General features: G+C 44.2%; 1 protein-coding gene across 3 annotated transcripts in view; it reads right to left on the reverse strand.

Moving 5' to 3' along the window:
• Nucleotides 1-6,771: 6,771 nt before the first annotated feature.
• The window catches only part of SLC18B1 (solute carrier family 18 member B1), a 28,836-nt gene continuing 24,175 nt past the window's right edge, over nucleotides 6,772-11,432 (reverse strand). For 2 of the 3 annotated variants that reach the window (XM_062187729.1, XM_062187727.1), the window contains exons 10-14: nucleotides 11,200-11,295; nucleotides 9,342-9,416; nucleotides 7,542-7,635; nucleotides 7,396-7,445; nucleotides 6,772-7,157 (exon numbers count right to left, since the gene is read on the reverse strand). In XM_062187729.1, coding sequence (XP_062043713.1) covers nucleotides 7,070-7,157; nucleotides 7,396-7,445; nucleotides 7,542-7,635; nucleotides 9,342-9,416; nucleotides 11,200-11,295 — 403 coding nt within the window. In that variant the 3' untranslated portion in view covers nucleotides 6,772-7,069. The remainder of the gene's footprint in view (nucleotides 7,158-7,395; nucleotides 7,446-7,541; nucleotides 7,636-9,341; nucleotides 9,417-11,199; nucleotides 11,296-11,432) is intronic. The other variant, XM_062187730.1, reaches the window with a different exon arrangement.

The following is an 11,432-nucleotide window of genomic DNA, read 5'->3' on the forward strand; positions in this document are numbered from 1 at the left end:
TTCACTCATGTGTAAAATGAGATTTGTGCTGCATAGTGTTTGCTGTTAATCTTGTTATTGCTTCATTCCCATAAGAAGGAGGCTTGGGGCTGGCACTGTGGCACAGCTGGTTGAAGCCCTAGCCTGCAGTGCCGGCATCCCATATGGCATCAGTTCAAGTCCCAGCTGCTCCAATTCCTATCCAGCTCCCTGCTAATGCACCTGGGAAAGCACCGGAGGATGGCTTAAGTCTTTAAGCCCTTGCATGCACTTGGGAGACCCAGAAGAAGCTCCTGGCTCCTGGCTTCGGATGGACCCAGCTCTGGCCATTGCAGCCATCTGGGAAGTGGAAGACCTCTCTCTCTATGCCTCTCTCTGTCTGCTATTCTGCCTCTCAAATAAATAAATAAAATCTTAAAAAAAAAAAAAAAAGGAGGAGGAGGCCTTCTATCAGGGGCAATGCTGAGTGCAGCTTTGACTCAGCTCTTCAGTCTTCCTGGTCAGACGCTCTCCTGTTCTTGATAGGTTTCTAAGAATGTCAGTGACTCCGTGTTCTGTTTTTACACTGTTCTCTCTCTCCATGAAGTCATGTGTCCTCTCTTCCAGGTCAACCTGACCTGATGGCTTCTCTTTAAATGACCTTAAGTTCCCTTTCTTCTAACTAGTCTTGATGACTTTTCTACCAACTGTACCACAATTCTCACTTTGATGGAAAGCTTTCTCGCTACCTATTTCTTGCATCATTCTAGCTTTTTTAACTCACACTCCCCTCCACACACACACAACACACACAAAGACAAAAAACCTTTGAGAAACTGGATTACTCCTACGTGGCTGTTGGGAACATAAATGATGCAGCCACTCTAGAAAACAGCCTGGTAAGTTTCTCAAGAAAACAATCAAGCCCCACCCTTTCTCCTGGCTTTGAGAAGTGGGGCAGGATGCCAGCTCCTCCTTCATTCTTTTGTTTCCTGCACTGGAGGAGGCCAACAGGATGGTGTTTGTGGGGGAATTTAGAAGGCCCAGTGCTGGAAGAAATTCTATGTTGAGTTATTTTATATAGGTTGTGCCATTGGCCAAACTGACTCCTATAGACAGAGAAGAAAAGCTAAAGTCTTGTATGTGTTGACTATAAACATCCAGAATCTAAGTCTGATTGGATTCACCACAGTTCTGACTGATATAATTTGTTCAAACACAAGATCCACTATTGTGCAATGCCCATCTGTGAATTCCCCCTCTTCTTAATCAACTAACCAAAGATTTCAGGGCTGTGCTAAGAGAAATTTCCATAGCTATGGGAATGAAGAAGCTATGGGCAGTTCATTCCAATTAACAATACTGATTTTGTTTTCATTTTTTTTTATATTAAACTTTTATTTAATGAATATAAATTTCCAAAGTATAGCTTATGGGTTACAATGGCTTCTCCCCTCCCACAACCTCCCTCCCGCCCGCAACCCTCCCCCTCCCGCTCCCTTTCCCCTTCCATTCATGTAAAGATTCATTTTCAATTCTCTTTGTATACAGAAGATCAATTTAGTATATATTAGGTAAAGATTTCAACAGTTTGCCCATATAGCAATATCAAGTGAAAAAACTACCATTGGATTACTAATTATAGCATTAAATAGCAATGTACAGCACATTAAAGACAGAGATCCTACATAATTTTTTTTTCAAAATAATTAATTTTCTATGCCATTTCCATTTTAACACCAGGTTGTTTTTTTTTTTTCATTTCCAATTCTCTTTATATACAGAAGATCACTTCAGTATATAATTAGCAAAGACCTCATCAGTCTGCGCCCACACAGAAACGCAAAGTATAAAAATACTGTTTCAGTGCCAGTCATAGCATCACTTGGCTTTAGACGACACATTAGGGACAGATCCCGCATGGGGTGTAAGTACACAGTGACTCCTGTTGCTGACTTAACAATTTGACACTCCTGTTCATGGCGTCAGTAATCTCCCTAGGCTCTAGTCATGAGTTGCCAGGGCTATGGAAGCCTTTAGAGTTCGCTGACTTTGGTCTTATTCCGATAGGGTCATAGTCAAAGTGGAGGTTAATTTGTTTATTTGATAGGTAGAAATAGACAGTGAGAGAGAGAGACAGAGAGAAAGGTCTTCCTTCCATTGGTTCATTCCTCAAATGGCCACTATGGCCAGCACTGCGCCGACCCGAAGCCAGGAGCCAGGTACTTCCTCCTCGTCTCCCATGTGGGTGCAGGAGCCCAAGCACTTGGGCCATCCTCCACTGCCCTCCCGGGCCACAGCAGAGAGCTGGACTGGAAGAGGAGCAACCGGGACTAGAAGCCGGCGCCCATATGGGATGCTGGCACCACAGGAGAAGGATTAACCAAGTGAGCCACGGTGCCGGCCCCAACAATACTGATTTAACACTAGGATATTTGCATCTTATAGAAGATGCACCAAAACTGTTAAAATCTTTACTTAGTATAGAGTTGATCTTCTGTATATAAAGATAATTAAAAATGAATCTTAATGAAGAATGAGATGGGAGAGGGAGTAGGAGGTGGGATGGTGGGGGTGGGAGGGCGGGTACAGGGGGGAGAACCGCTATAATCCAAAAGTTGTACTTATAAAATTTACATTTATTGGGGGCCGGCACTGTGGCACAGTGGGTTAACGCCCTGGCCTGAAGCGCAAGAGTCCCGTATGGGCGCCGGTTCTAGTCCCGGCTACTCCGCTTCTGATCCAGCTCTCTGCTATGGCCTGAGAAAGCAGTAGAAGATGGCCCAAGTCCTTGAGCCCCTGCAACCATGTGGGAGACCCATAGGAAGCTCCTGGCTCCTGGCTTCGGATCGGCGCAGCTCTGGCTGTCGCGGCCAACTGGGGAGTGAACCAGCAGATGGAAGACCTCTCTCTCTCTCTCTCTCTCTCTCTCTCTCTGCCTCTCTATAATTCTGCCTCTCAAATAAATAAATAAATCTTTAAAAAATAAAATTTATATTTATTAAATAAAAGCTTTCTATTAAAAAAGGAAGAAAAAGAAAAAGAAAAAGAAGATGCACCAACCAGCATACGACCCATTGTTGAAGCTTCCTTACTCTGTTAGATGACTCTCCTCTTTATTTAAATTTTTTTAAAGATTTATTTATTTATTTGAAATTCAGAGTTACACAGAGAAAGAAGGAGAGGCAGAGAGAGAGAGAGAGAGAGGTCTTCTATCTGCTGGTTCACTCCAGTTGGTCACAATGGCCGGAGCTGCACCAATCTGCAGCCAGCAGCCAGGAGCTTCTTCGACGTCTTCCTTTGCAGGTGCAGGGGCCCAAGGAGTTGGGCCATTTTCTACTGCTTTCTCAGGCCATTAGCAGAGAGCTGGATTGGAAGTGGAGCAGCCAGGACTTGATCTGGAGCCCATATAGGATGCCATCACTACAGGCGGTATTTTTACCCATTCCACCACAGTGCCGGCCCCAATGACTCTCCTCTTTCTAATGCACATCCTTTGCCTTCCTCACTAGTTCTTGCTCCAGGTCCAGAGGCTGGACCCAGCACATCAACAACTAGAAGCCTCACCAACAACCAAGCCACTCAAATCTTTTTCAGAGAAGGAAATGAAAGAGGCCAAAGTAAACCAGTAACAGTGACAAGAGAACAGAACACAACAGAGGAATCAAACACAACCAAAAGTTCTGAAAACATAGAAGGAAAAGATGTTAATGTTATATACAAATAGAAGATTTATCAACACTGTGAATTCTCTTAAGACAATGGGGGTAGATGTTTGGCACTTGGGACACTCACATCCTGGATCAGAGTGCCTGGTTTCAAGTCTCAGCTCTACTCCCCTAAGGCACGTCTTAGTGGGCAGCATAAAGAAATGAACTACAGATTCACACAACATTCTGGAGGCTCTCAAGCACACTATGCTGAGTGAAAAAAAAAAAAAAATCCCCAAATGACACATACCTATGATTCCATTTAAGCAATGTTTCTTGAAATGACTGGAAATGGAGAACAGACTACTGGTTGCCAGAAGCAGGTGTGACTACAAAAGGGATGTGTTGGGAAAGTCCCAGATCGTGGATATGATATTGTACTATGTAGTGTTCCAAGATGTTAGCATCCAGAAAAACCATCATCTCTGGGCCTCATTTCTTACAAATGCATGTGAACTAACAGTTATGTCAAAATGTTAAAATCTATTTTTAATTATTCATATTTGTATTTATTCCTTTTTTCTTTAGATTTCTGTCATATTATACATGTAAAAGATGTGATGCTAACATAAAAATATGTTTTACCTATGTATTAACACTATATTCTATGGTTAGCCACATAAAGTAGCCACATCTTTTAAAAGAGTTCTTTAAAGCTAGGGACCTTTGTTACATTTGGAAAAATATAAATGTAAAAAATACAAACACACAGTGATTTCCCTTGATAGTTGGACCTACTTTTTGGTTCCAGTCTTCAACATGTTCTTTCCTGTATCCTTTGTCATATTCTTAAACTTTTTTTCTGTCATTTTTCTTAACACTGCAAAATCCTAAGATGGGGAAGGGGTAAGGTTGGCATCAGACAAGAGCAAACACACTGGTGGCCGAGATACGTATTGCGAGCAGCGAGCTGGGGATGAGAACAAAGTTGTCTCCACGGAAGGCCTGGAATCTTCGCCCGGACACTGAGCCTCAGCCGCGAACGCGCCGGTAACCAGCAGGGCGGGACCAGCACTACTCCCAGACACCCAGGGAGCCGCCCTCGAGCCCGCCGCTGCCGCCGCTGTGCTTTAACAGCGGCCCCGCGCGGCCGCGGCGGGAACTGCAGGTGCTCACGGTCATCCCCGGCCGGCTGGCCAAGGACGCGGGGTCCCGGCGCCCATGGGCCACCAGAGACGAAAGGCGTTCAAGGAAGGGGTCCAGGGAGACTTCACAAGACGATCAAGGCCGGATCCGGTTCTGCATCCCACGCTGGGGCAGCCGGCCGGGGTCCCAGTCTGTCCTGGTTCTGCTGCAGGAAGGGAAGCAAGGCCGCGTGTGCGCCCCACGCACCGCACCGCACCGCACCGCACCACCCCCTGCATCCCTTAGGGCGAAGGGCTTTGGAGAGAAGAGAAGGAAGTGCTCCTGAGTCTGTCCGCACAGCCCTGGCCATTCGTGCTCGACCGCCTTCCCGGGCGGTGCCGCCAGCCGTGGCTGTTGTCACCCTTCTAAATGGCTTCCTTTCTGCGGCTGAAACGGCGTCCCTTGGAGGATCTACTAGGACCCTTTGAGAGCCATTCGCCCCTGCTCTTCCCGTTCCCGCGAGGCGGTAGCATCAGCCTACACCATCAAGCCAGGCCCGGGAGTCAGCCTGCTCCCGCCACAGCAGTATGGCCTGCGGCTTCCACTGACAGGTGCACCCTTCACCCACCACCTCCCTGGTCTGGCCCCCTTTTCTCTCCCAAGCCCCAGATTCTCTCTCGTCCCCACTCCTGCTGCCCTCACCCATCGTCGACTCCTGCTTCCCTCGCCGACATCTTAATTCCTGGACCCCAGCCTGCCCACCAGGGCTCACCTTGGAGCCAGCACGTGAGGCCTGCGCACGCAAATGGTACAGCTGAAAGACAGACGTTCAAGGAAACGAATGATCCACCAAGTAGTAAGTTCACTTCATAAATGAGAACATATTAACAAAATGGAAGTCCTAATTTCTAGAAAAACTGAAGATCAAGAAGTGGTAGAGAGGGTCTGTGCTGTGGTGGAGTGGTTAAGCCAAAGCCTGCAGCACCAGCATACCATATAGATGCTGGTTCATGTCCCAGCTGCTCTGCTTCCAGTCTTGCTCCCTGCTAATGTGCCTGGGAAAGCAGCAGAGGGTGGCCCAAGTCCTTGGGCCCCTGCACCCACATAAGAGACCTAGATGAAGCTCCTGGCTCCTGGCTTCAGCCTGGCCCAGCCCTGACCATTGTGGCCATTTGGGGAGTGGACCAATGGATGAAAGCTCTCTCTCGCTCTTTTGCTCTCTGTTGCTCCCTCTCTCTCTCTCTGTAACTCTGCCTTTTAAATAAATAAATTTCTTTAAAAAAAAAAAAAAGTGTTGGGGCTGGCACTATGGCACAATGGGTTAATCCTCCACCTGTGGCGCCAGCATCCCATATGGGCGCCAGTTCGAGTCCCAGTTGCTCCTGTTCCGATCCAGCTCTCTGCTATGGCCTCGGAAAGCAGGAGAAGATGGCTTAATTGCTTGGGCCCCTGCACCCACTTGGAAGACTTGGAAGAGGCTCCTGGCTCCTGGCTTCAGATCAGCACAGCTCCGGCCATTGTGGCCAATTGGGGAGTGAACCAGCAGACAGAAACCTCTCTCTCTGTCTCTGCCTCTCACTGTCTATAACTCTGCCTCTCAAATAAATAAATAAAATATTTTTTAAAAAGTGCTAAAAAAGTGCTACAGAGCTAGAAAGTTTGCCTTTTGAATAAGTACAAAAAACTCAGGACACAGAGAAAGCGTACCTTTTCAACATTGATTTTGTAGTAATTATTCTATTTATTTTGAGTCATCTTTATCAGAGGTGACTTCAAAAATTTATGGAAATGGGATTAAAAGATAAATTTATTTCAAGGCAAAAAAAATTTGAAATCTATCCATATGAGGGGTCTTTACAACATTCATAGAAAATGTACATTGTGCAAAAAGCATGCATGGAATTCAAAAAAATTTTTGCACCAAAATATCTTTTTTATTTTTCAAAATATTTGTGAAGTTGCCCCTTCGGTTTACAGGATATCAATTCATTTCATTTCTTGCTCATAAAAAAGGCACATTCACAGAATCAGTGCTTGGAAAAAAAAAAAAAGCAAGCAAAGGATGACTTAAATAGAGTCAAGCCTAAGTGTGCTTACTTAAAAGTGCAAACTTCGCCTGATTTTCAGCTACCATTCTCATCTTACGGTTTCAAATGCATCTGCTCAGCAAGCCAGCTTGCCAAGACAACAGTACATGCAGCCCGATATAGGATCATCCAAAAACATGTTGATGCTCCCAGGTTGCTGGTACGGGGTCAATGGAGTTCTGTGCAAAAAATCAGGAAATCTCCAGCAGCGATGTTCAAGACCATGAGAATACATCTCCCAGTCCTGTATCACTCCAGGATGGTGTAAGGGTAGATTTCATTAGGCAAGAGAGCAGTTCGTTCCTGCTCTGTGCTGGGGATATTTTGAGGTATAGATCTACATTGAAGGAAAGAAAAAGAGAATATCAATATTTCTCATCTTAAATGAACATACAAACAAACAAAAATCCAGTATCCAGAACTCTACCCAACTGTCTCCTTAAAAGTGCTAATAAATGTAATAAATGATGAGCCTCAGAGTCTGCTAATTGGAAGAATGGATATAAAATGGTCTTTCTTTTCCACTGCTATAGGCTAACTCCTAAAGAGGAGGAAAGCTCAGAAACTGATCATACCTTTTTCTCCTTATGTGCTCCAGTAGATAAAATAAGCCCATTGCCAATCCCTTTAACACAATTAAAGACATTGGTTAATGTAAATTCTCCAAGTCAAGTTTCTCCACAAATACAAGAAAAATGAAAACAGAAGACTGGTTACTCACACATATCAGAGCCCAGAGACCTTGTATTGCTGCTGCCCACTCAAAACCAATTTTCTCATACAGAAATCCACCGACTGTTGGTCCTATAAAAGCACTTACGATGGAAAAAAGGAAGAGTATTTAATAATGCCAAAATATAATTACTTTATAAAAGCTGTATGATTCCTCAATCATAAATCTTCCTTCAATTAGAACTATAAGTATGAAAGAAAAAAGCCATTTCCTGAGCATAGCATAAGAAAATAATTCTACCTAATAATGATGATGTTCAAAATTTATAAACAATTCTAAAATTATAACTGCTTCTGAGAAGTTGACAGCTTATGGAAAAGCAAAGAAAGATGGCACATGTCCAGAAAAATACACTGTTTTATTGTATTTTTATCTAATATAACTCAATTTGATGCATACATATTGACCAAATACTATACTGCTAGCACACAGTTATTCTTCTTGTATAATAGAAGGTAAAAAACAAATGAATGAATACATTTTAAAAATGTGAGACATGATTCTGTTAAAGGGACTTACAAATATCAAATAAGACAAACTACATGAGACAATTTGGATTAGGTATTGAAACTACTGGTTGGCCGGTGCCGTGGCTTAACAGGCTAATCCTCCGCCTTGCGGTGCCGGCACACCGGGTTCTAGTCCCGGTTGGGGCGCCAGATTCTATCCTGGTTGCCCCTCTTCCAGGCCAGCTCTCTGCTATGGCCCGGGAAGGCAGTGGAGGATGGCCCAAGTGCTTGGGTCCTGCATCTGCATGGGAGACCAGGAGAAGCACCTGGCTCCTGGCTTCAGATCAGCGCGATGCACCGGCCACAGTGGCTATTGGAGGTTGAACCAATGGCAAAAAGGAAGACCTTTCTCTCTGTCTCTCTCTCTCTCTCACTACCCACTCTGCCTGTCAAAAAAAAAAAAAAGAAAGAAAGAAAGAAACTACTGGTATAATTCTTGATTCTTGAAGTCAGGGTGTGGATCAGAACTCTGACCCTGTGGCTGACATTTAGCCTGGCACTTAAGATCCAGGTTAAAACACATGAGTCCCATATCAGAGTACCTGGGTTCAGTATATCTGGCTCCAACTCCTGACTCCAGCTTCCTGCTAATGCACACCCTGGGAGACAGCATTGGTGATGGCTCAATTAACTGGGCTCCTCTCACTGATGTAGGATACCTGGATTGAGTTCCCAGCTCCTGGCTTTAATCCAGTTCAATCCCAGCTATTGTGGCCATGGTGGGCATTTTGAGAGTGAGCCAGAGGATGGGAGCTTTCTTTCTATGTCTATATCTCTTCCTGCCTCTCAAATAAATTTTAAAAAGAACTCTGGACCAGCACTGTGGCATAGCGGGTAAAGCCACTGCCTAGAGTGCCAACAAGCCATATGAGCGCCAGTTCATGTCCCAGCTGCTCCACTTCCGATCCAACTTTCTGCTGTGGCCTGGGAAAGCAGTAGAAAATGTCCCAAATGCTTGGGCCACTGCACCCATGTGGGAGACCCAGAAAAAGCTCCTGGCTCCTGGCTTCAGATCAGCACAGCTCCGGCCATTGCAGCCATTTGGGGAGTGAACCAGCAGATGGAAGACCTCTCTCTCTCTGTCTCTCCATGTCTCTGCCTCTCTGTAACTCTGCCTTTCAAATAAATAAATAAATCTTAAAGAAAAAAAAAAAGAACTCTGGTTCTGCTTTGTTTCTGAGAAATTCATCTGACTCAACTGACTTTGCATCTGAACTTCTTCACCTGTAAAATGGGCATGGTATTTTCATCTTGCAGATGTCAACAAAATTCAACTCACCCAAGCGACCACACTGCACCAAAGAAACCTGACACAAGTCCCAATGTACTTAATCCCTCTTCAAATCCATTTTCACTGCAAAGAGAGACATGAGTGTATCCATTATTATTATTTTTTTTTTGACAGACAGAGTGGACAGAGAGAGAGAGACAGATCTTCCTTTTGCTGTTGGTTCACCCTCCAATGGCCACCGCGGCCGGCGCACTGCAGCCGGCGCACCGCGCTGATCCGAAGCCAGGAGCCAGGTGCTTCTCCTGGTCTCCCATGCGGGTGCAGGGCCCAAGGACTTGGGCCATCCTCCATTGCACTCCCGGGCCACAGCAGAGAGCTGGCCTGGAAGAGGGGCAACTGGGACAGAATCCAGCGCCCCGACTGGGACTAGAACCCTGTGTGCCGGCGCCGCAAGGCGGAGGATTGGCCTATTGAGCCATGGCGCCAGCGAGTGTATCCATTATTAAAAGGAAAACCTACATGAGAGAAAATTTGTATAACAGATAAATTAAGGTAAATCAGGGACAATGTGGACAAAACTAACAGCAAGAACATTCCACTTCTAAGATAAAAGGCTATTGCAGCCATCTGAGGAGTGAACCAGTGGATGGAGGATCTCTCTCTGTCCTGTAACTGTGCCTTTCAAATAAATAAAATAAATCTTTTTAAAAACAGAACTTCTGGTCCGGCACTGTGGCGCAGTGAGTTAATGCCTTGGCCTGAAGCGCCGGTATCCCATATGGGTGCCGGTTCGAGACCTGGCTGCTCCACTTCCAATCCAGCTCTCTGCTGTGGCCTGGGAAAGCAGTGGAGGATAGCCCAAGTCCTTGGCCCCTGCACCTGCATGGGAGACCCTGGCTCCTGGCTTCAGATCGGCACAGCTCCAGCCGTTGCAGCCAATTGGAGAGTGAACCATCAGATGGGGGAACCTCTCTCTCTCTCTCTGCCTCTCCTCTCCCTGTGTAACTCTGACTTTCAAATAAATAAATGAATCTTTAAAAAAATAGAACTTTCATAGTTAGATTTGCTCGATGGTTTTCTAAAAATAATTTTATTACATATATGAGTACACTTAGAAAAGTTTCTGGGGAAATGGAATTAAAACATGCTTATTTTGGTGCAAAACTTTTAAAGTCTATGCACAGCTTTTTTATAATATGAACTTTCCATGAACTTTTTGAAAACCCCTTCGTATAAGATGTATTAAAAATCATGACCCATTTGCCCCAAATGCCTATAAGATACATAACTAAATCAGAAATTCTTGAGATGAAGATGATATGAGAACAATGGGGAACTTTTGAAACACAGAGACAGCTCCTTTTTCCTAAAGTTAAAACACAAGTAAATTCAAAAAACTGAGAATTTTTATTACAGATTAAATGAGAACTGTTGATTTGAACCAGCACAGTGATAATACTTGGTATTCTCCACCATCATGCCGACTGGACAAAAGAATGATAGCTAAGTGACAGAGGTTAGTTACTCTACTCTCAAATAAAGACCTCTTCTTTGAAAGAGGAAAATAATTCAAACCTTTCTGTTTGGCTTTGGCTTTTCAAAAACCATAAATATATATATGGCATAAACCAAACATATATATATATATATATAACATAAACCAAACCAAGTATCTACCCACACTCATGTCACCTATTAGTTTATCAATACCACCTTATATGTCATTTATATTATTGAACTATTATTATTTATACCATTTATGTCAAAATATTATATGCTATGAAATCGTGAAGTTCAGTATTGGGGAGGAACTATTCAACATCCTACAAAATCAAGAAATTCAAGAAAACCTGTGGTGGTCACAGCTATTCACAGCACACTTCTTCATGCAACAGAAGTAACTTACTGTGCACAGCTGAGGATCTCTGGGAAAGTTGGAATAATACTCATTCCAGCAGAGACGCCATTGATCACTAACACCAGCACCAGCAGCCAGAGCTGACTGCAAAAGAATTAAGGAGAAAACAAAACAGCACTTGTATTTTAAGAGACACAAAACTATAATGCAAAGAAGGCAGGACCCCAGGGAAGTTGGTGTCACTGAACTTAGAGTCATGGCTGGTCCCATTTCATTAAGTT

Source organism: Lepus europaeus, chromosome 3, assembly GCF_033115175.1.
Source record: "Lepus europaeus isolate LE1 chromosome 3, mLepTim1.pri, whole genome shotgun sequence".
NCBI classification, from domain to species: Eukaryota; Metazoa; Chordata; class Mammalia; order Lagomorpha; family Leporidae; genus Lepus; species Lepus europaeus.